At 35.2% G+C, this 23,760-nt stretch overlaps 1 protein-coding gene across 1 annotated transcript; it reads right to left on the reverse strand.

Annotated features, from left to right (window-relative positions):
* Positions 1 to 1,723: 1,723 nt before the first annotated feature.
* On the reverse strand, positions 1,724 to 22,133 carry LOC140045483 (uncharacterized). Its single transcript, XM_072090404.1, has 4 exons — positions 21,753 to 22,133; positions 14,393 to 14,535; positions 4,490 to 5,530; positions 1,724 to 4,171 (listed from the first exon to the last, which is right to left on the reverse strand). The coding sequence occupies exons 2-4, from the start codon at positions 14,505 to 14,507 to the stop codon at positions 3,873 to 3,875; spliced, it is 1,455 nt and encodes a 484-aa protein (XP_071946505.1). The 5' UTR covers positions 14,508 to 14,535; positions 21,753 to 22,133; the 3' UTR covers positions 1,724 to 3,872.
* Positions 22,134 to 23,760: the final 1,627 nt, after the last annotated feature.

Genomic DNA, 23,760 nt, shown 5'->3' on the forward strand with positions numbered 1-23,760 from the left:
ACTTTGTAATATAATATATACGGGCAAAGAAATGTTTGATATACGAATTATGATATGTTTATAATATAGTTACTCATCAACTAATGACTGTAAATGGATCCAAATAGGAAGGATAGGACAGGGAGTTGTAAACAATTCTCCCTGGGTAGGATGTATGTGTTATCGCGCACAATCCGTTCCGCACGTGCGCCGCGCTCCTCATAATCTGCATTTTTTTTATTTAAAGATGTATTGTCCCTTTGACTAATTCCAAAAAAAAAATTTTTTTTAAATTTCGAAAAAAAGTGGGTCATTTTGAATTATCATAATAAAAATATAATTTAACCGAAATACAGATGTTTTTTTGTTCAAAAAATAACTTTGACTTCCAGTCAAAGTTTTCAATCAAAACATATCCCATAATGCAATGCGCTTGTTTGGCTACTCTGTATGTCCTCGCGATCTGTGTGAAAACACCTTCTCAACCGTGATGAGTTGTAAACAATCCTAATTAGCATCATGCATAATGCATACTCATGGTTTGAAATCTTTGTTTACTTTCGCTTGCGACGATTTCTCAGACGAAATGTAATCTAATTAATTTACCTGTTAATTACGTAAACTGTTGTTTTTGGCTCGAATTTTCGACTTAAAGTGAATAACTTTAATATTACTTTGATATGGCCAATTTAAATTTAGAATATTTTTTTTTTTCATTTTTTGTGTTTCAAGGGACAATACATCTTTAAAGACTGTCCCTCTGAAAAATAGTTTCAAAATGTTTTTGTTGATGGATAATAAACGGATGGAACTGTTAGGCCCATATTTGGGCATATTTGATATTAGTATTTTTATATACTTTTTTAAAACCACAAACCAGCCCTGCCCAGTCCATCCTTCCACCACAACCCACACCCAGTTACATTCTATTTAGGTCCCCGCCTATAGTGATATGAATGTATAATATATCAGAGAATGAGAAACTTTGCAACTGTGTTTCGATAGCAAAATCGTTACAATGTCTATCATCGCTCCGGAAATCAATAGATTGACTACAATTCTGTTCAATTTTCTTTTATAATTTCCTGTATTTGTTCTTTATGAACTAAAGCCATCTGGGTATTGTCAGCGACATTTCGAAATGTGTCTCACTCTCTCTACTTTCACTATCCATACATTTTGCGCTTTGGACAATTTCATTTCAGCTCATTTCAGCCCGTGGTCTGTTCTTAATGTTTGGAATTATTGTCGTGTCTAACATTTGTTAAAATCTATCATAATTACTAATTAATTAATAATATATAGGCCCTGTAAAAAGATAATCAATATTCCAACATAAAAGTGGTAAATAGGTTGAGGGCGGCAGACTTTTTTCTCCAATCCTAACACATATTGATAGTTGATAATACAACTATTATTCAATTGTACAAATTGCGATGCAACGATTACAACAAAAAATATATTAGACAATGATGTCTAATGACAATATCCTCCTTTTCCATTTATTTCATGTTTCTCAGCGTCTCTCCATTATATTTAAAACATCATCATCAATGGCGCGCACACAACAGAAACATGTTTAACTAGGGTGCGCCCAAACCCGGATGTATGGCGGTACTACCTACATTTTGTGCGTGACGTGCGCGCGACTTGCATACCTGTATATCTCTCATAATTCTTACTTTGAAATGAGACAAATTGAAAATCATGTTTAATCGATGAAACTGAATGTATTTATTTCATCTTAAAAGGTGACGCAAGACGTCTGTTATCGCTTACAATCATTATAATAAGTACTTATCTTTCTTTTTTATAGCATACACATGGTTGTAAAACATAATTGAAATCACCAACTATGAATGCCCAAGGGTACCTTGTTGCTATTATAATAAAATGCACACAATATCGGAATAGTCTGTACTTGATACCATATGCATTGAATAGTCTGTACTTGATACCATATGCATTGAATAGTCTGTACTTTATACCATATGCATTGAATAGTCTGTACTTTATACCATATGCATTGAATAGTCTGTACTTGATACCATATGCATTGAATAGTCTGTACTTTATACCATATGCATTGAATAGTCTGTACTTTATACCATATGCATTGAATAGTCTGTACTTTATACCATATGCATTGAATAGTCCGTACTTTATACCATATGCATTGAATAGTCTGTACTTTATACCATATGCATTGAATAGTCTGTACTTTATACCATATGCATTGAATAGTCTGTACTTTATACCATATGCATTGAATAGTCTGTACTTTATACCATATGCATTGAATAGTCTGTACTTTATACCATATGCATTGAATAGTCTGTACTTTATACTGAACTACCATAATGCATTGAATGGAAGATACCAAAATGGTCGCTATACCCGGTATGTTTATTTTGTTGAGATTATTGTCCATCTTTTGAAATACTGACGATAAATAATATGAATAAAATGTCACCGCTATAATACTGCACATATTGACATTTGCTGACAAAGGCTTGTTATACGTCACGTGACAACCAAACCTATCAGATGCAAAACCATTAATGTAAAGTCTTAAAAGAGCACACGCTACTATTTCGAATAAAAATTGTATAAAAACAATAACTATTATGTTAAAAAGGAATATAATTTTAAAATACACTACAATATTACTATAAAACGTAAACACATTAATTTAAAATGGTTGGTCAAAAAGAAAATCTTAATCTTAGTCAAAAACTGTAACAGTAAATTGGAAATCTGTATACGCAATTATTCCACACGTACGCAGATCAAGGTGGTTCGTTATTGCTTCTCCCATGTTGACGCGGTTTACGTTCAACACGAGGTAAACGCGTCAACAGTACGTGTACAAGTCATTTAAAATCTACAGTATTATAATAACTAAGGATGGGGGTCGTATTTACATACTCTTTCAATATTGTTCAAAGACGTTACTTGAAATGTTGTTTATAGATTATTATTTTACATCATGCACGTTAAAATCGTATTCTGCATTTTAGTTGACTTGGTAACCAACATATTATGCTAATTATACATCAGAGCAATGCGCACAGTGTATAATGCGCTCAGACACAAATTCTTTTGCTCCAAATAATGGATATACTATAGCTAATGAACTTGTCAATTGTCAAAATCATCTTTTATTTAGTATCTAAAGGAATGGAATTGGAAGAGGAAGGCGAGTGGTAACAGTGGTTATTCTGCAATACTGTCTAGGCCTATATTTATTCGTTAGAAATACAATTGCAATGTAGGAGGCCTATATTATTTCTTTTGTATAAAATCAGTTTATGAATACCGCTGTATATTTTTTTACTTTATATTTGCGTCAAAACAGGCGTAAAATGGTTCAAGTTATATATATAGTGATCAACACATACGCGACTTACAATAATTATATAATATCCTATCGTACAACGTCACAGACATTTATATAATACAACACTTCTCAGATATACGTTTAAACACTTAATTGGTTACTTAAAACAAACATAATTATATGGATCTTTTCAACTGCTGTGTGTGAATGTTCAGCTTCATGCAGCACATGATGATCCCCAGATATACATTTTCACGACACTCACCGCGTGTAAAAGATGCCTAATTACTGTATTTTATGTCGATGGGGAAAATCAAAAACCCTGCGTTTAACAAGGGTATACAGTAAAACGCATTGGACAGAAATCACTATTCGAGTAGTTGCTAACATTTAATAAAATTACTCAATTTAGCGCGCGATTTCTTGTGGAGCGCGCGGCGTGAAGTTGTCTAAAATCGCTAATCAAGTTAACACACTTTTTAGCCAGATCTTACTATACCTAGGCCTATATCAATATTGGACAAGTACTGTATCAGCTGTCAAGAAACATAAATCAAACAATGTTCTCCATTTTTCTTGTCGCTAAATTAACTTTTGGAATAAAGCCACACTCTCCGGTTGACACCATGTACGCAATGACCCAGAATCTTTTACTGTATATCTCCCGTGGATCTACGTAGACAACTTCGCCAGTTTGCACCGATAGCTCACCAGACGACAATGCTTTGTGAGGGTAGAGTACTGTGGTCTTGGTAGTAAGGTTGTACAAGTCAAACTCAGCCGTACTGGGGCGTCTGGTGGTCTCACATGGTTCTATGTCAGTTTCATTGATTGAGTTTTTTCGACTTCCATCTGAAAGAAGAGTAAGTAAACTTTATAACCGTAGTCTGAAAAGACCCTCTTTTTCTCTCTGATGCTGTATTAAGTTTATTATTGTGATTAAGGTAGTTTTAGATTGATCCACACTTGGATGTAACACAATGACGTACGCGCAACGCAAGTGAGTTGACCAGTCTCAAGCGACAGCAGTTCATATGAACCATCGCGTTGTGATTGGTAAATTACTTTCGGCGCGTTTACAACATTGCGTTGTGTCTTAGTTGGAACCAAGCCTTAGCCATAAAGGTATGAATACGCTGAATATAATACGATTGAAAACGTAATACTTACCGGCGAAACCAACGACATTGTCAGCAACCGCTTTTCGTACATTTTGTCTGTTTCTTCTTTTAGATGTTGATATACTGTCACCAGAAGACACCGATTCAGTTTCATAATCACTGGTGACCATCTCCAAATATCTCTGGTTTCCAAAACAGCTCTTCATCACGAGCTCCTCAATGTCCTTCGCGTCCGTGGACGTCCGTTCGGCCGGAACAGTCGGTCGAGGCGATCCTTCATGGTTTCCAATTGCACCTGTTTGTTTTGTCGAAAGAGTTGTGTCGTCATATATTGTTGTGTCAATGCTAATATCTGCATCTATTGGATCAATACTATCGTCTGATTTCAAAACGGTTCGTTCAGACGATTTTACAGGGTATTTTATAAATATAGGAAGAACTAATTCATCGTTTTCTTTATCATCCTCCGCCTCATCGTCTGCGGACAAAGTGACGTCATTTAATCGTTGGCACATTTCAAATGTTCGATTATCTTGTAATCGATGGTCATATGCAGGAGGCGCTGTTTTTATTATTTGTGACGTTTTATATTCATGAAGTTCACTTCTTATTATTGACTCCTCACAAAATCGAACTCTTTGTCGCCCTCTACGGTTTAATTCTGCATAAATGAGTTCGTCATAGCTTGTCAACGAAGATGTTTCCGAATCAGCGAAACAAGACGATCGGTCGTCGACTCCAGACTCGGAACAGTTCGAGTAAAGGCTATCAACATCCCGATTATTTGAGTCCGACGACACAGTTCGTTGCACAAAAACCGGATCTGGTTTCCTAATATGAATATTTATTATTTTCCGCGGGTCATTGTTTTCTATGAACTTTAATTTCACACTGTTCCTTTGACGTTCTCGTGAGAGCGAACGTCGTCGACGTCTGACAGGAGGGCTGACTTGGCTTGATTGTTCATCGTCTGGTAAAGACTGCTTCTTACGTTCTTTCGAGCGCGATCTCGACCTGCGAGCGGCTCTAGTTTTTTCTATTACCACCGTACGACGCCTTGACTCGCATACTGCACAATGGTGGTCTCCTCCTGAAAAATATAACAATAATACGAAATTAATGACTGTATATCAAATAATAACTTTGATGCGTTTTATATTTACATCAACTAGTAAAGCTAGTAGGTTCTTTCATGGAATGCAAGGACGACGTTAAGCTCTGTCTACACTATCAAACTTTATGTGACAAAAAGAATATGATGTGCCCATAATTATGACATGATGTAGTGTAGACAGAGCTAGGTTCTAGACAAAGTTTTGATTTAAATTAGTAAAAATATAAATATTTTGGCACATATGGCGTTTCATACGTATACTACTTAAGCTCGTTTAGACAAAAATCGAAAGGCCGACTGGTGGACTAACATAAAAAAGACAATAACTACAGATTTTGGGAAAGTCTAGAAGGACGTAACGAAAGTAATTTGAAAGAAGCTGCACTTCGGAAGATCGCTTTATTTGGTCAAATTACTTGCGTTGTACGTTACGTTCTTTTTACGTCCTACGTTATTGTGGAAGGCAAGTTTAAAGCAGACTAATTATATCATCGGGACATTTTAAATTCAGATGTTATTTCTTCCCAATGCTCGAGTCGTCGATATAAAAGTCATGCACGAATTCACAGAATCCCCAGATGGATGGACTCATATTACAAATATCACAATACCATCATTGCTACTAATGCTGAATTAACTCGCACTAAGCGCGGCATCTTTCATCTTTTTGTTTTTTGCAAAATCATAATTAATTTACTTCTGTATTTATTATTATTAAGTCAATTTCTAGATAATAGGATTGCTCACACATATTTTATTTCGAACTTTAGGCAGCATTTAGTTCGCAATTAATAGGATATTCAAAGCCAGCGGGCAGTGTATCTTCTCTCTTGTAATGAATACCGGTGCGACCGTCCCACTTAAGTGTAATAATGACTTGTTATGATTTTATTTCACTGTGTCTGATATAAAAATATGCCTACGGCGAAATCCACATTTATTCACGGGTCAACTTGTAACTCTATACGCCCTCTATCAGCCGAAATCGATATTAGTGGAGTAACAACGTACAGGTGTTTGTATGTTTATGCAAATTTCCGCCTCATTAACCATCAATGGTGCCGAGTTGACCGAGGAGGCAACTAAATCTTTCATCGATATTGCAATATACATAAGCAACGGGTGTTAACTCAAATTAAAGATGGAATATTTTAATTACATCTATTCTTAAAGAAAGGTGAAAATGTTGAGGTTGTCTGAGCTGCCTTTTGTCCAAATTCTACGTCATCAGATGAATAATACGCGCGCGCGCCTTTGTGCAACACTTCTCCTTTCCTCAAATCCTGTTGCTATGTTGTTGCAATTGATCCTGCTGTAATGTGGCTCATTCAATTTCATTATTTTTTAGCAGATTTAGCCGCTTTGTTTCTCTGTTCATTTATTTTGATTTTTGTTCACATTTCACACGGGTTCTCTGCTTAATTGAAACATCTGCCGACAAATTGATACTATCGAATTTTAAAATAAACAAACAGTTATAAACGACATCGAATTTCAAATTAAAAGAACTTTGATGCAGAAATTGTAAAATAAAGCTAATTACAAACGATAAGATATTTAATACTTTGTTTTATCATGGCTTACCATCATGGAGACTGTGCTATAATACACGCATAAATAACGTTCGTTAATGCACCGAGACCTTTTACTGCGCAATTAGACAGTTTCGCATCTTGGAAAATGATATTTGAGGCTATACTTTTAAAATCGTGTGCTAATATTCATATTTAAATTTCGAGCTTATTACTGGAGGATTGTGCATAATCATATTCAAACTTTTTTTACATCTTAAAACCGTTTTTCTGAATTGTTGGCCCTCAAAGGCAAATGTAATATAATATTATGTGCAGGTGAAGAGAGTGTGAGTTTTGATCTCAGTCGGGGGCGAGTTACATTCAATCCTTACCATCAAACAATCATTTCACTAAAAACTACTAATCAAATGTCATTGTGTTATACTTAATTTAATTGCATAAGTGTTATGATGGGTTCCATGTTGGCGACACAAAGGATTCATCCTGTCAATCAACGACACAATAAAAGCTACGAATGCTGATAATTGATAAAACGTCAGTCTAAAATACGAGTTGATTTACCAATCTATCGTATCTTATTAATCAATTAACAAAAGTGACGTAAATTCTTTCAACAAAAAAACACACTTTTTATGCGAAAATTGGTTTTAATAAGTGGCACTGTCTAACAACTAAACCACTCACTTTATCACATAAGTGGACTCGACTGAAGTGCTGTAAAAAGCGCAGGTCTACAGATTAGTGCTAAAAGTTGTTAATTAAAACGCATTTTTACAAGGGTAACCCAAGTTTGAAATACACATACTTCCCACGACATATTGTAAATTAAAATATATTGATAACTTTGTTTAATTGATTCTATAATTACCTGCTATTCAAAAAGTCGAATATTTGAAATTTATTGAAGCGAATTGGAATCGAAGGGGTAGCTTACGGGCCTAAAAGTTTCTATAAGCAAACCATGTTATTAGCGATTATCCGTTAGAAACACTCTGAATCATACAATATCAATGCAGTTCCCACGTAAAGTCATTTTTAGCGATTGCTCCATTACATAGTTAACTGTTTTGTTGCATTCATCCGTGTGTTAAAGGGTATATTTCACCCGTTAGAATAACTTCTGAAATTAAGCGTAATTGGGCTAGGCCTAAATATTCTTTATTCTCTCTCCATTAACGTGTCCATGGCATGCCTTTCGGCTGACGATTTGAATCGGAATTTACAATGTACGCCTGAACGAGTTAGTTAGTTTTAACACGCATTAAAATCCAATCAATTTGTATCTTTTAAATTAATATTTCAATGATGGGGGTAAAGAGTAAACAACTGGCTTCAGACAGATCGCCTGCTAGTCATTTTAGATGCTAGGCCTAGAATTTCAAAACAAATTGAGGTTACAACTCCATGATAAGGCAAGCGATGCGATTGATCAAAAGTTCATTTGTCGTAATTAACGCTAAACCCAATTATCACCTTGCGGAAACCATTTGTTAACATTTATGATGATATTACAAAATGATAACGGCAAAGAAGACGTTAATTATTGGATAAATTATGATTAGATAAACTGAACTAGAAAACATGAAAGAGGTTAAGACAAATATTTATCTGAAAAGAAACTAATTATTTCGAGTATGAAGTTGAATCAGATCTAATGGTTCTATTCTATCTATCAATTTAGAAAGATACTTGGTTGTATAGCAGGTGTAAGTAGCTGAGCTCTGTTTCCATGGTTAGGTCTTGTATAGCAGGTGTAAGTAGCTGAGCTCTGTTTCCATGGTTAGGTAGACCAGTATTGAGGTACCTTTACCATGAAATATAGACTTTTGTATATTCAATTACGGTATCTTATAGGCCTATAAAAAAGTAGTATTTCGTTAAGGTTGCACCCGTATTACTGTATACTACGTCAGCAGTAAAGACGCCACCACCACAAAGTAAACGCGCACGCATAGCCGCATAGCGTTTGTACGCACTCATCATTAACGTGTTGTGTGACGTCATTATAAATGTTGTCTTGCATGGAGAGTGAGCACTGATTTTAAGTGGATAATACTTTTACAGTAACAGATCCGAAGCCATTACGATGACAAATCGTCCTCTAAAAGTCTGTAAATACTTTAGTTAATGATAAACTACCTATGTATTTTAAACAGAGTTCTATTTTGACATTTAAAGGTATTTACAACCGGATTTAGAACTTAAGTTGTATTCAATTCCTCCTCATCTAGTATTTGTCACTGTGATGGAGGAACAAAGAAAAGATGTGTCTTCTATTATGAATGTGTCTGATAAAGTAATGCTAATACTTATTGTTTTCTAATAAATGTTCAGGCTTACAAACTTGTGACAGATCGGTTTGTAAAGTTATCGAATGCTTTTCATCTGCCAATTCTACACTGTTAATTTGGTTTAAACTTTTACATTTATTCATCTTAAATGAGGAACAGAATTTGTAAGCATGGCTTAATAGTTGGACGCTATTGCAATTAAGGTTAAGCATTATACAAAAACATCTATTATATTGTTGTATTCATCTGAACTTGAATGTAAACTGGACTCGCTGCACAGACTCATCGCAGCAGCGTATGGAAACAGAGAGGGATTCACTAAAGCCTTCTCTACACTATCATACTTTATGTGACAACAAAATTTGATGTGCACATATATGGATATGATGATGATGTCATATCACTACCATATTTGGGCACATCACACTAGTTTGATAATGTATACAGAGCTTATGGTCCGTGACAACTTCGAATGTTTAGAAAACGTTATTTTGCAATCAATCGTTTTTTTAAAAAGATGATTTAAAACTAATTAGGCCTATGCTCGTGCATTGTTACTTTCTGCCTTTTAACCAGATATGGGAAAATGCAATGCGCCCGGGGATGGGTGCGTCGTATGACCCAGGCCCATTGATGAGGTCAAGTCGCTGTGTTACAATTAACAGAAGGGTGATCTCTTCGCTTGACTTTAAGCCCAATGTCTCTGTTGAAGATTAATAACTAATCCCATCTGCATCCACTTGATCGTAGGGGATTATAATGCCACTTCTGAAGGAGCTTATTGTATTTTTGTTCCGAGGTTTGATTTGATAAATTTCCGGTGGATGAAATTTGGTGAATTACGGAGTTAGTCAAACACATAGTATAAAGCTGCATTCACACGGAACAACGAAATAAGGTGCCGTTTTTACTAACGTTGACTTTATGGAATATCATAAGAATTGAACGGCGCCGTGAGAATGCAGCTTTAATCTGTAATTAATGTAAACAATTACAATAATAATTGTATACTACTGTATCCTACCTACTGACTGTATACGCCAGAAACATAGTAAAATTAAAATATTACCAATTGGTACGTCCAGACAACGCGTCTACGAATATTGAAATAATTTACTTCACACCTCAAAATCATAACATTGTTGTCGACGGTACGGTGCAATTATACTATGGAAATTATTCGAATGTATGATTGTTAATGCACGTATAAAGTTTAATAGTTTTAATACATAAATAATAATTGTATACGATGAGAGAGTGCCGTTATGTACACTGCGGCCGTGACCCATCCGTGGGTTACCGGGCCCCTAGGACATTATTGCCGTCGGTTCTTTTAGTCTGGAATCAGGAAGGTTACGGGACATCATGATCGAAATATTATTTTATTTCGTTAACAGACATAAATCAATTATAAAAACAGAAGGTATTGTTTTTTGGATCAGTGTGTTATTTGGCTGTTTTGGAGCAACATCACATGATCATGGACACATTGTGGTGTATAGTTTGATCCGAACGAACAAAACCGCTGCAGGGGAAATTTATAACAGTAATGTCTGCTCCTCACCCGCGCAGGCAAAATACGCATTCATTTCTTATACTAAAAATAAATGTTCCGATCTCTTGAGGAGATACGTATTTATCACGAATCAAGCCAGACATACCACACTTAGCAAAAACATGATAGACTGACGGTTCTGACAGAATATGATATTTAAAACTTAAGATTTGGTATTTAAGGTTAAGCCTAAAGTACGACCAATGGCAAAAGAAGACACTACCTACGAGCAAAACTAATTCTTCACCGCCTGCCTCCTTGTCGGGCCGCCGCAACACACACACATTGAAATTCCACTGACTCAAGTTACGATTTGACAGTACATAATTAGTATTATTGTCTGTTAGTATGGAACGCCTAAAGGCTATGTAGCCCTTTTGGCGTTCCATAAGACGCGTGTTATTCATCAACATTGTCAAAGATGATATCAATATGTTGATAAATAATAAATTGAAACATTCGGGTGGTCGCTTGATGGTATAATAGAATACTGTGCGTTATATAAATGCCTACCAGCCCATAACAAACTGATGCCGCAAACGTGATCACCGATTACATGTTATTCCAGAGGGCGAGACTTTTACGAGTGTGATGTTTATTATTGATGTTTTACTTGCATGCACGTGAAGTTTGTAGAGTTCTTTCAAAATGTACTAACACTATTCATAAAGTATTATATCGAAATATTCTATGGACATATAATGTGTATAGGTCCATGTTCTAAAGCTTTATCTACCTATCAATTGAATTGAATTGAAATTTATATTTTTTTTTTTTATATAATTGAGTTTGACAAAAAAGTGTGATGTGCCCAAACATGGTAGTGATATGCCCAAATATGCAGGTAGTGCCCATATGATGTGCCCATATATGGACATTTTGTCACAATTGACAAATAGTTGACGAATTGATGGATTCTTGTAATGCAAGTTCTTATTGTTCTGATTGTCATGATGAATAAAGAATAGTTGGCGCGTGATCGACCTTGAAGAATTATTTCAAAGTCATAATATCATTGAAAGGGGAAGAAAAAGCAAGATTGGCAATTTGTACTCATTACAAGCATGATCTACGAAATGTTATCTCTCATACAAGATCACTCTAGTAGATTTATGTTGATCTTTAATCATCTTACAACGAACATTAAATCATCTACTAGGATTCCAGTTGATGAATGTTCCGAGTTATGTATCACAAAAATAAAGTGGAGAATTAGGGAAAAAGTATTTCGAAACGGAAGTTCATGTTGATAATTACAGCAAACTGATTTGAGCGTCGTCAGAGGGTTCATGTAGCAGTTAGATGATTGGTGAAAGTAGCCTATTTATAGGAGAGAGAACGTTTTGAGAAAACGTAGTTTGGGATATTAAAGGGCCTTGCTTAAACAGTTCAGTATGATACAACAACTTGTAAATGAATTGCGTTATTGTTCTTACATTCCGACACAATTTGTTTCACACGCATAACCTCTAGTTTTACATGTACGATTTACGCGCATGGCTAACTGATATGTACAGGTATACGACGCTTCCGTCCCCAGACATTTGTATGATGACGTCACGAGATGGTAGCAATGAACTTGAATGAAGTAAGCTATTGTGTGATTGTAAAAGAAAGGAATAGGTCACAAACACATTAAGTGTTGACGATTTAAAAATGTACAGTCGTATGGACATAAGTTGTATTTCAAGCTATGCGTATGCGCAACACAAGTTAAATAAAGCTCTGTCTACACTATCAAACTTTATGTTTTTGTCTAACTAGTTTCAATTTTGATAGTGTAGACAGAGCTTAATAACAAGCGATAGTCCTGTGATGGTTTGTTGCGCGTACAACGCGGTACGCGTCGAACCTGCGTTGCATCTTAGTGGGAATCAAGCTTTAATGTTTTACATTGAATGCAAATACTTTTACATTCGTTGCCTTGCAAATCAATACTATACAGTACCTCGTTTCCACTGGGAATGTCTTTAGGTGCATGGTGAGTCACAAGTCACGTGACGCATGGATCACTCACAGAGTTGTAATATTCTCATTAATTTGTAACTACATGGATCACTTATAAAGTATAACAAGGTTGACTTGTCTCCATTTCGTTGTAAAAAGTAATACCACAAAAGACAGTGCGAAGTTTACTGTACGTTCACGAAGGAACGATGATGCAAGGTGCTCAGTAGCGAAAATATTTCAGTAAAAAGTACGTGAATTAGCCAAAAAAAATTAAATAAACATGCTATACGAATTGAATTTAATGTTCTCACGTGACGTCACCTGGGTTGTAATCAAAATCTTATCCATTTAATTGACCAATCAGACGTTTGAATCATGGAGACTTAATTCGTGAGAGTACAGAGCAGCATCGATAATTGTAAGCCTTCTCATTTAAAGTAATATACAGTACGGCTAAATTGAAATAATTAAATTAGTATCTATAATACGCAAACCACTTAAGTAACAATTAATGTAAAAAGCACCTTTAACATGTTGTAAGTGTAGCGTATTAGATTACGTACATTACTAAAGATTTATTCAACAAATCTGAAATGCATGAGTTAAAGATCAAATGATTTATGAGCGATACAACTCATTCACATGACATTGTGTATTAACTTTAATTGATTAGTTGTTGCATTTGCTGCGGTGTAATTAGAACATGTTTAAAACATGTGGGTTCCTGGTAACGGGTAATGGATTATATCCGAAATGAAATACATTTAAACGATTTCTGCAAACATTAAATCAGAGGCCCGGAAAAGTATTGCGTGCACAGATGACAGCAGAACATGCAGCGCAGATCATTCGAAATGTCGCTTGTTTTGTTGTTGCGCTTTTGGGTGTGTATGCAAAACATGCCAAATATAGACCTAAAAACGAGAACGCTTACGGTTCACGTAATATAGGGGTAACCTTCATTTCCGAGACAAGCCGGAGGAAACAAAAAGACCTTGGGTACATGACTTAATGGGATTAGGTCCATCAATCAACAACAGTGTCGGAAACCTGTCAACACCACGTAATGTAGTCCTCAAAATGTCTGGTAATGTAATATTAATGTAAAAATACGAACAATTTATGGCTGAGAATTCGAATAATGTACTGTTTGTCCCATAATAATGTCACAACATGCGCCATAATGTCACAACTTGAAGAGAAGAGAAACAAACATGATGATGGAAACACGGTGATGGTAGGAATATAAGGGGAAGGGTCACATGGGCCCGCGTTAAAGGTTTACTCGTGTTAAGCCTGGTTCCCATTAGGACGCCACGCAAGGAATTACAAGTACAACGCAAGCGCGCGAGTTGACCAATGATAAGCGACAGTTCAGATAATCTATCGCTTCCGATTGGTCAAATTACTTGCGTTCGGCTTAAGCGTCCTAACCAAGCTAGAAGAAGTGCGCGCTCTGATATATTTGGAAAATCACGTCATTTTCTTCTTCTTTGATTGTTCTTACCGTAATCTGAATTCGTATTGCTAGCGTTGGCTGGCGATCCCTCGGGCGGCGGACAGGTTCCCGTCTCGGCGGACGAGCTGCATTCCAATGGTGCACTGACCGCAAACTTCAGCATTGTTCATCGAAGAGCCTAGCATTTAACACTGTAAAGAAATCAATTAAAACATTGAAATTAAAACTCTGATTGCGTGCAGAACAGGTAAACAAAAGTTAAATGAACAAAAAAAAGAAGTTTTTCAACCTGATTGTGTTGTTTTTGTAACCTGGCAACGCATTTTCCAAATATAGAGCTAATCAAATGTTATTCCATGTATTTAGCCCTATAATAGTTTTATGTATATAATTTATACCAACCAAAGTGTGACTAATATAATTTGCCTTGGTACAAACTAATATCAGGGAGAAAATAAAAGCGATTTAGCGATGACCGGATGTTCAATAATTTTATATTTATTTTTTATTTTAACAACATCTTTATACAGGATTATCAGGTAAAAGAAAACCTGTTTTGCACAATTGTCCTGTCTTAACAAAAAACAAGCATTAGTAGGCCTATAAAATCTGTGTCGGTTCTTGTAAAGTAAAAGAATAATAATATAGTAATATAATAAGCCTTTGTACATTCCAACAATTATCGAATAGGACTATGGTACTAATACTAGCGGATTAGAAAAGAATTCTGTCCGAGTATGAGGCGCTTGACCGTTCATACATTGCCCCTCTCAACCTTCAACACAGTTGGGTATAAAACCCTGATTATCGGTAAACAAGAAGATAGAAAGGACAAATTGAGACAATAGTTTAAAAGGAAAGCTATTGATCTGAACACAATGCGACAGCAATCAATCGATGATAAGGAAAAGTTGTTGCAAGAAATCTTAAGAATCTTCAGACATTAATTGTCACGCTTCGAAAATTCTAGGACACTTTTTTCTACAAAATTTAGGATCTAGAGGACATTTAATTTCAGGCTCAAATCCAGTAAATGGGATCTTCTAAAAAAGGGGTAATATGCTTACTATTGAGTGTTACAAATGCGTTATAACAATATGCTTAATTAAGCAAAAAACAACACAAATATTTATAAAACGTTCAGTGAAATAATAAGCTGTAAAATGCGCCAAAGGAAGCGATGGGTCGTATAGAATGCGTGTCACTTTGACAGGGAGACAGCTTGCCAGCACAAAAAAAAACAACAGGGATTGTAAATAGTTGAAAGACATACAGTATTGAGAACAGAGAGCTCCTAATACCTTTGGCCACTGTGGCCTTATTCACTGATATTTCCCTTAATTAAAATATTATCTAAGGATTTCCATTAAAAGTAGAACCGTCTCTCAGATAGAAACATTCTAAATTTTAAGGGACGTATTTTTCTTCCCTATGTAAAAGGTGAACGGCTCCTGGTAGGTAGCGTACTATACAGTCATTATGGCGAAATTCATAATAGGCCTACTATGTTGAAAGAGTTGTGAACATAAAACGTAAAATATCGTAAAATGGCGTATTAAATCCGTTATGTTCAAATCGTTCGAAATCTGTCAATTAAAGTACTGTAAATTCAACTTTATTTAACCACGGAGGCCAAATACAAATACAATTTCAACAATGCTGTTAAAATATCGTGTACAGTATTATTATATAAATATACATTAATTTAAAGTTTTAATAAAGTAAAATAATGTTTAAATGATTTTAGGGTCGTAGACGAGTGAATGGTTATGCTTTGTTGTGACATCCGTATATCCAACATGAGGGTAACATGATAAAATTTCACTTTCTGAATCCAAATTACCGGTATAGGTCAAACAAACAGATGACAATGCATTTCAACCAACAGGTGCCAACAGATATACAATTCATTGTGAAAGCAATAGCGCACAATGTTGACTGTATCTGTTAACGTCAAGTGAGATTGACAATAAAGTTTATTCTATTGCAAAGTAAATGACACTTCCCATCAATAAATCGCCTATTAAAGGGTTTCCGTTTGTTTGCTTTTTGATGGCAGGGCGCTTCAATGCCGTATAAAAGTCAATGGGTTAATCTACAATATAGTACTCTATTCTGTTTACAGTTAACCACGAATGATTTTTGAAGACATTACCGACATTTGGTAAAATAGATCCACAACTATCCCGTTAAGATCGTCGGAAAACCGATGTTGTTGACTCATTTTAAACAGAATTGCAATGTAAAAGGAAACGAGTTGACATTGTGAATGAACTTCAATAATACTGTAGGCCTATAACAATATTTCAATAGATAGATTCAATAGGAATCGAGATGTTCCTTTTGAATTTTTGAATTTATAACTTTACTTCTTGCTCAAGGTGAGAAATAATATTTCTCAATATCTTGGAAGAATACAAAATGAAACAAATTGTAAATATTTTAATTTATAACTTCGTGCTAATTTTGACTCAAATATATTTCTCAAAATCTTAGAAGAATGCATAGGAAACGAATTGACCTTGAATTGACCTTGTGTAAATTTTAGAATTTATAACTTCTTGGTACCGAAAACACACCTAAAAAATGATGTGTATTTGGTGGTTAGCCCACCATGAAAAGCACCGGACAACTTCATACGTCCACAGCTGTTTCTCATTCAACAACAAAATGAAACCAAAATCTTCAAATTTGCTAAAATATGAGTCTGTACTCTAAAACAAGGTCATTACCAATACTGAAGAAGTACAGGTAACCTCGCCTGAGGGCGTCTTCAGAGATACAATTTCTCGATTTGCATGATTATGAAAAAGTACGAATTTACGAAATTAGAAATTCGAAACTTAATATTTAATACTTTAAGTTAAGTTCATTAGTTGGCTACTTAAGCATGGATGTGTGGAAGCAATTAAACAGTGCAAGAGGAGACGTATTTCTACCTAACCTTGATACTCTAATGAGTTTTACTAATGATAATGATGGGCCTAGGTACTTGAGAACAATTAAACAGTAACCTTGATCTTGGTACGATTAAATCCCTGATGAGCATGGTCTGTAGACTGGGGTACTGCAGTAACTGCAGTAACTAGAGCAGTTAATGAGAAGACATCGTCCATTAACTGGGGCCGGTGATTCATCAATGGATTGGCCAAACCAATGATTAACAATTCTCTTCTTCTTCGTCAACAAAATAAACAATATCAAAATGGCCGTCATACTGAAATTGCTAAGAGAATACCTACAGGGTAAAAAATACTGAAATTTTAGAAACACAATTGAAAAATAGAAATGGGTTTTTCTCTCAATGATTAAATAGAATTGCTTAAAGGCTTATATAAACTACATGGAAATATCCTTTGTTTATTTAAATGCCCATCAACAAAATATGATCTACTTGTTGACATTGTACATGACTGTGTACGTCGTAAAGTACACAATATACTGAAAGGAAGAAATATTAATGATCTCATCATGATACCGTATGGTATCATGATGTTTTAATCAATAACTAATCGTTGTGATATTGAATTGATTCGATAGATATGCCGACATCAATGCTATAATTGAATTTATTCTCTTTTTCAAACCGTATATCCCCAAAGATAAGATGTACTTTCAAGTGTTACTTAATACCCAGCTTTAAAATCGCAACTCGCCGCGTCGGCATATTCACACGACGAACGGAAAACCCTCACGCAAAAAATATCGACCGCGCTACACCAGACAACACTCACATTATCATTTCGCACTTATTTTGTTATGGACAATTTGAATGATGAGTAGAATGACATATCTACAATTCATCGCTATAACATTTTGATTATCATTCATCATCTTAGTCATAAACAGTGACGCCGCCGCGATGGGAATGGCTTGTCAAGCGGAAATTAGGAGGCACAACAAAGTGTTGCCTGACTAGAGGTTATGCACTATTTGAAATCATTAGTGTTATATTGCATGAATCTGTATTTTTTATTGATCTTATTCTGAATGTGAATGCTTTAGAATAAAGAGTGGTTGTCATTGGTCAGATGATTGTCGTTTCAATACGTTCTGATTCTGTCCTCGGTGGCTCATCATGAAACATTCAGAATGTTCACTGGATGGAGTATTGACATGCATGAACTGTATCGGTATACATCCGTGTTTTACCTGCTTTAATATATTGAAATCTTAAACCTAAATGTTTTAAAAAATGACGTACATGCCAAAGATTCCTTATAATATCTTAAGTGTCTCGAACAATTAACACTATTTGAAAAAGGCATGAAAATAATCATGATTTACGCTTAAAATAATCAAACGGAATTAAGCAGCTTGGCAACATGTATATTAATAAATTAAAAGCTTAGAATCTAATAGAAGCAAAATATTCAAAGCACACATCTAGTGAAACTAGGTCGATTTAGGCCCAATAATACTAAACATACTGTAGGTAAATGCAATTGAGAAGAGCCCTGCCTCTGGCTTTGGTCACCCACACGTCCAGGGTGATCAACAAACGAGGTCGATTTTTCTGCAGTTAAACTGGTAGATCCAAGTCTTCCTATTTCATATATTAAATATACAAATTGTGTACGGTGACCCGACAGTGTAACGCGACATTTTGAAAGAAGTCGGTGTCATTCTCAAGCCACTGTAAGTTTGGTCACGCCTGATTGATTACCAATCGAAAATACTTTACTTTAATTGGTGGAAATTAAGGCAATACCATGAAGAAATTATCTATTTTTATGTTTTATTTATAGAACTGAGTATGTGCCGTATAGCGTAGTAATTGGTCAGAATTAATCTCACATTCTGAAAATATCACAAACAGATCATTATAAAAAGAATTCATTTGACTGCTGTTAACAATAATTAGCTATTGACTCTTGCTGACTCTCGTCTGTGGACAGGATTAAAGGATGACAAAGAAAGGTCACGTGATCCTACGCATAATTACGCGATTCTATCTTCATTTTTTCCTTTAGTATCAGCGACTAATCGGTTGTCTACTCGAAGCACGCCCTCTTTCATTTTAAATACAATTATGCAAATTAGTACGGTGACCCTACATCTATTTGTCAATATTTGCATAAAATATTGAAGATCTCATTAGGTTTTACTTTCTCACTATTCTAAATATATCTTCGGATGATATTTCCCTTCGTTACAGAAATGACACCTGTTAATTTGGAAATTACTTTATTTTGTAAGAAGATTGTATAAAGAAGAGAACTATGCACTACTAACAACGTATTGCTAATATAATATTGACAAATATATCAAACTAATAAATTAGGCTAGACAAGTATCTAGGTTGGTTTGAACGGAGAACTGCTGAAATGCAATATCATAAGAGATCACGTATTATAGTGCGATAGATCAGTAACTAAACAGAAGTGTTCTACGAGCAATTAAACCAAAGGCGAAAGTGTGCACCACACACCACGTCGATTTCAACAGCTAGTCTAAAATGCGTCTGGGGCAGACATTTTAGCACACAATTTATACAAACATGCATCTTCATCAAATGTAAGTTTCATTTAGTTTCACGTGACAGAACAGTTTGAAACATCATTCTAAAGCTTTTAGTATTAGTAAACAATTAACTCTTACGTTTAATAATTGTCTGTAGAAACGTTCCAATAGCCAAGTAGCCGTAGGATAAATGACCAATCCATCAAAATGCCAAAAGAAATCATCCATAGATTTGCTGCCAAAGAATGACCTGCTTGTGAAAAGACCTGCTAACAAGTAATCAATTACCAACCATAATAAAAGGGAAATCAATTTTACGGGAAGGAGATATCAAAATAAAAAACTCACATTTAACACAAATTTTAAAAAGAAAAGAGTGTTAGTTGTGACATTAGTGAAATAATTTTCAACCAATCGTTTTTTGGCAAGAGTTGCAATTGTGACAAAGATGTGTCGAAGCTTGCAGAAGATTAGGATCAGCAGAGAATCATTTCAGTTCAAAGTGATAGTTTTTCAAATGATCGATTCAAAAGGAAGTGTACATCACCCTTTCAGACGAGTATAATATACACAATGGCCTTTTATTAAAGATCTCCTGACATGTGACCAAAACCCTCCTATCGGTTACAAGTAATCACGGTATACATTTCTGATAATAAGATGTTAGATTATGCATAAAAGTGGAAACGCAAAAGGAAAGAACGGGTTGATTGGACTACTGTGGGGTATCCCAGCTATTATATTCATTTTTTGAAATTTGTATTATCACAGGACGATTTAGAGCTTTCCTATGCTATGTAGGCCTAAATGTTTATAGACCTATAATGTTTTTAAAAAATCTTTTGAAAAAAGATAAGAAAGTTAAAGCAAAAAATAGTTCTGGAGACACCGCAACTAAAGCAATACAGATCCTTCGAGCTCCTGTTTCTAAAAATATATTTAAAATACTTCCTGATTATGACAGAATTAAAAACATCAACATAACGGAAATGGGTATTAAATAAAATAAAGATAAATCTTTAGTGCTACTTAGCGACGACGAGGATGAGGAGGATAGACAGTGATGGAGAGTGCACGCATCATTGCCATTAATCCGCCACTCAGACGTGTCGCCACGCAACGGGGTACCTGACGACCGAGTGGGGATTCGGCGCGATCTAACTGCGTTAAACACGTTAACACTACGTGCACTTAAAAATGTCTATTGAACTTATAATTACTTAGGGGTCTTTCATCACTTTGATACAATGAATATTTCAGACAATTTATAATTTAGATGAAAAACGTTAGACAGCAACTGTTACGGTATTATTAAGAAAATGACAATTCCAAATTACAATGTATAGTATTAGGCTTATACACCCAAACTAAAATAATCAAATTGTCAGTAATTTTCAGTTTTATTTAACACACAAAAAAGTATACGGAATTGATTAAATAGCAAATAATGTTTATTAATAATAAAAACTCTCCATTAATAGAGCTCTACCTGATTTCAGTTGATTTAAGCTTTTCCTCAAGTTATATCCAACACACTTTGGTACCTAGGCTAATTCTCTACTTCTAATAATAATCCATATAATACATAATAATTAGTATAAACACAAAACAACTGAGGCCTATCGAAATTGCAGTATAAAACTAGTACGCGTACGATGTCACCACCACAAATCATACAGCAGTTTTTTATCGTGGACCTATAATGTTACATAAGAAACATGAGCACAAATATACGGACATATTGTCATTATTAATTACCATCACACAATCTAAAAACAAAGTGAACTGCTCTACATATGTCGTATAGTAAAGAATCTTAAATGAAACAAAATAGACCCATGTATGCAAATTAATTATTCTAACATCTTTATGACGTAAGAGGCTTTATCACACATCATAAACTTTGTATCGTAAAATCCTAACCATGCTCTGAGAATGTACTTACCGCTGCAATGTTACATTTGAAGCGTTGAATATAAAACAGGGGTCAGCTGGGTGCAAAATAATAATAATCCCACGCAAGAACGTTGATGTAATGTTTTACGTCACAGGTACAAATCTAGTCATAAAACACAGACGATTAACGAGTCCCTGCGTTGTTATTCACTCTATTTTCAAACAACTCAATTGTACGCAAAGTATCAGGTAAATTAAAAATAACAGCGGCTTCCCTTTATACAATTACGAACAGCATCAATAATGATATTGACTTATCGCACCTACAATTCCAAAATGAACTTAACGGTGTTGTGGAAGTTATTCGATGCAGCACAATGCACATTCATATTCGCTCAGTCTCGCGGCTTGTTGCTTTCTGAACGTCTGTTTTTTCACTGCAGCCTATTGAGTACCGTTCCGCTTGAATAAACAGATTCATTCCATTTAGCTCCGCCTATACGCGTGTTCTTTTAGTGGATTAAGTATAACTCATTAAACAAATTTGTTAAGTTCTTAACTAAACTTTAAGTACAGAGCAGGTGAAAAGAATATTGAATAGAATTATTTTAATAAAAACCGTTAGGATCTTCAAGAGAAACTATAATTGTTAAAGGATTTCAAATTACTAAACTGAGTCAATAATCCTATCATACACGCTTCGTGAATAATTCGTAACATAATGTTAAATGGTCGGTTTAGTCAAGATGATAAAAAAAAAGAGGAAATTTGCAAGAAATCATTTCAGTTCAGTTAATCCACGGCGATCTAACAACAGAACACTGAACTTGCCTTGCCAAGATAGGAACTTGTATTGTAATAGTCCTTTGATCTTATGTCTGGCTGCGACAAACACCAAAATACATGTTTCCATGGTATGTAGGTCTACATCTCCGACCGAGGCGATCGGTGTCTGTTAAGGGGTGTGGAACTGCCGTGTCGCATCCACAGATAAACCCTACCATATTTTGGCATATCATTACCATATTTGGGCACATCGCACTTTTTTTTGTCAAACTAGTTTAATATTGTTACAAAATAAGAAGCAATAGAAAGATGATGCAACTTATTTTTAAAACAGGTGATGTGTAATTAAAAAATTATTGCCAAGAATTTATTTTCACCTAATGCATTTTCTAGCGCATGGTTTACGATAACTAGACTAACACTTGACAACTATTGATACGAATAGTTTAAATAGCACACGTGGGATACATTTAAAACATTTTATTTTGCATTAGGCTATGTAAAATTTGTGTGAACATGAGACTCTTCGTGTATGTAGGCTGCGTTCAGACCAGAAATTGATGATCAACATGTAGGCCTGCTCTACATCTGAATTTGTGTTTCCGATTATACCAAGACAATAAATTCATCCGCGCGATACAAGGCTTAAAGCTGGTGAACCTGTTTCCAAACAGGAAGACTGAGTACAGGCTTGGGTTGAGCATTTACATTATACATTTGAAGGACTTTTTATATCATATCGAATTTGTGCAGAACAAAGATGCGAGAATTAACTTAACTTAAACCTGGCGTGCAAATTTACAACCTTAAAGTGCACAGCACCCAGGAGCACTTTCGCGCCGGGTGTATAATTCAAACAACACGATTTCCACGACGTGTCACGACTCAAGGGCCTAGAACCCTACCCCACAGCAGTATCATCAACACTTTACGAGAGGAAAGTATGCTACAGTTATTAGATAACGCGCCTCCTGCGAACATATCACTAGAAAACTAATAATACAAAATTACTGTTGCAAATATGATTAGCACGTTACACCTGCCACGCACACCCGGGCGTGCGAGTGGCTTGCGCTTCATTTAAACGGTTCTCGATGTTCGTGTGTACTTTTTTAAAGACGGCAAATCGTCTGGGATAGTTAGGCAATCTGTTTGCTGATTTCCAAGATGAGATGAAACGGAGCAATTTTGTGACAGCGAAAAACCGTATCAATAGTGAAGATAGAGAAACGAAATGAAAGACTACTAGTGTACCAATTCACTGCCGGTTC

Source organism: Antedon mediterranea, chromosome 3 (assembly GCF_964355755.1).
Source record: "Antedon mediterranea chromosome 3, ecAntMedi1.1, whole genome shotgun sequence".
NCBI lineage: Eukaryota > Metazoa > Echinodermata > Crinoidea > Comatulida > Antedonidae > Antedon > Antedon mediterranea.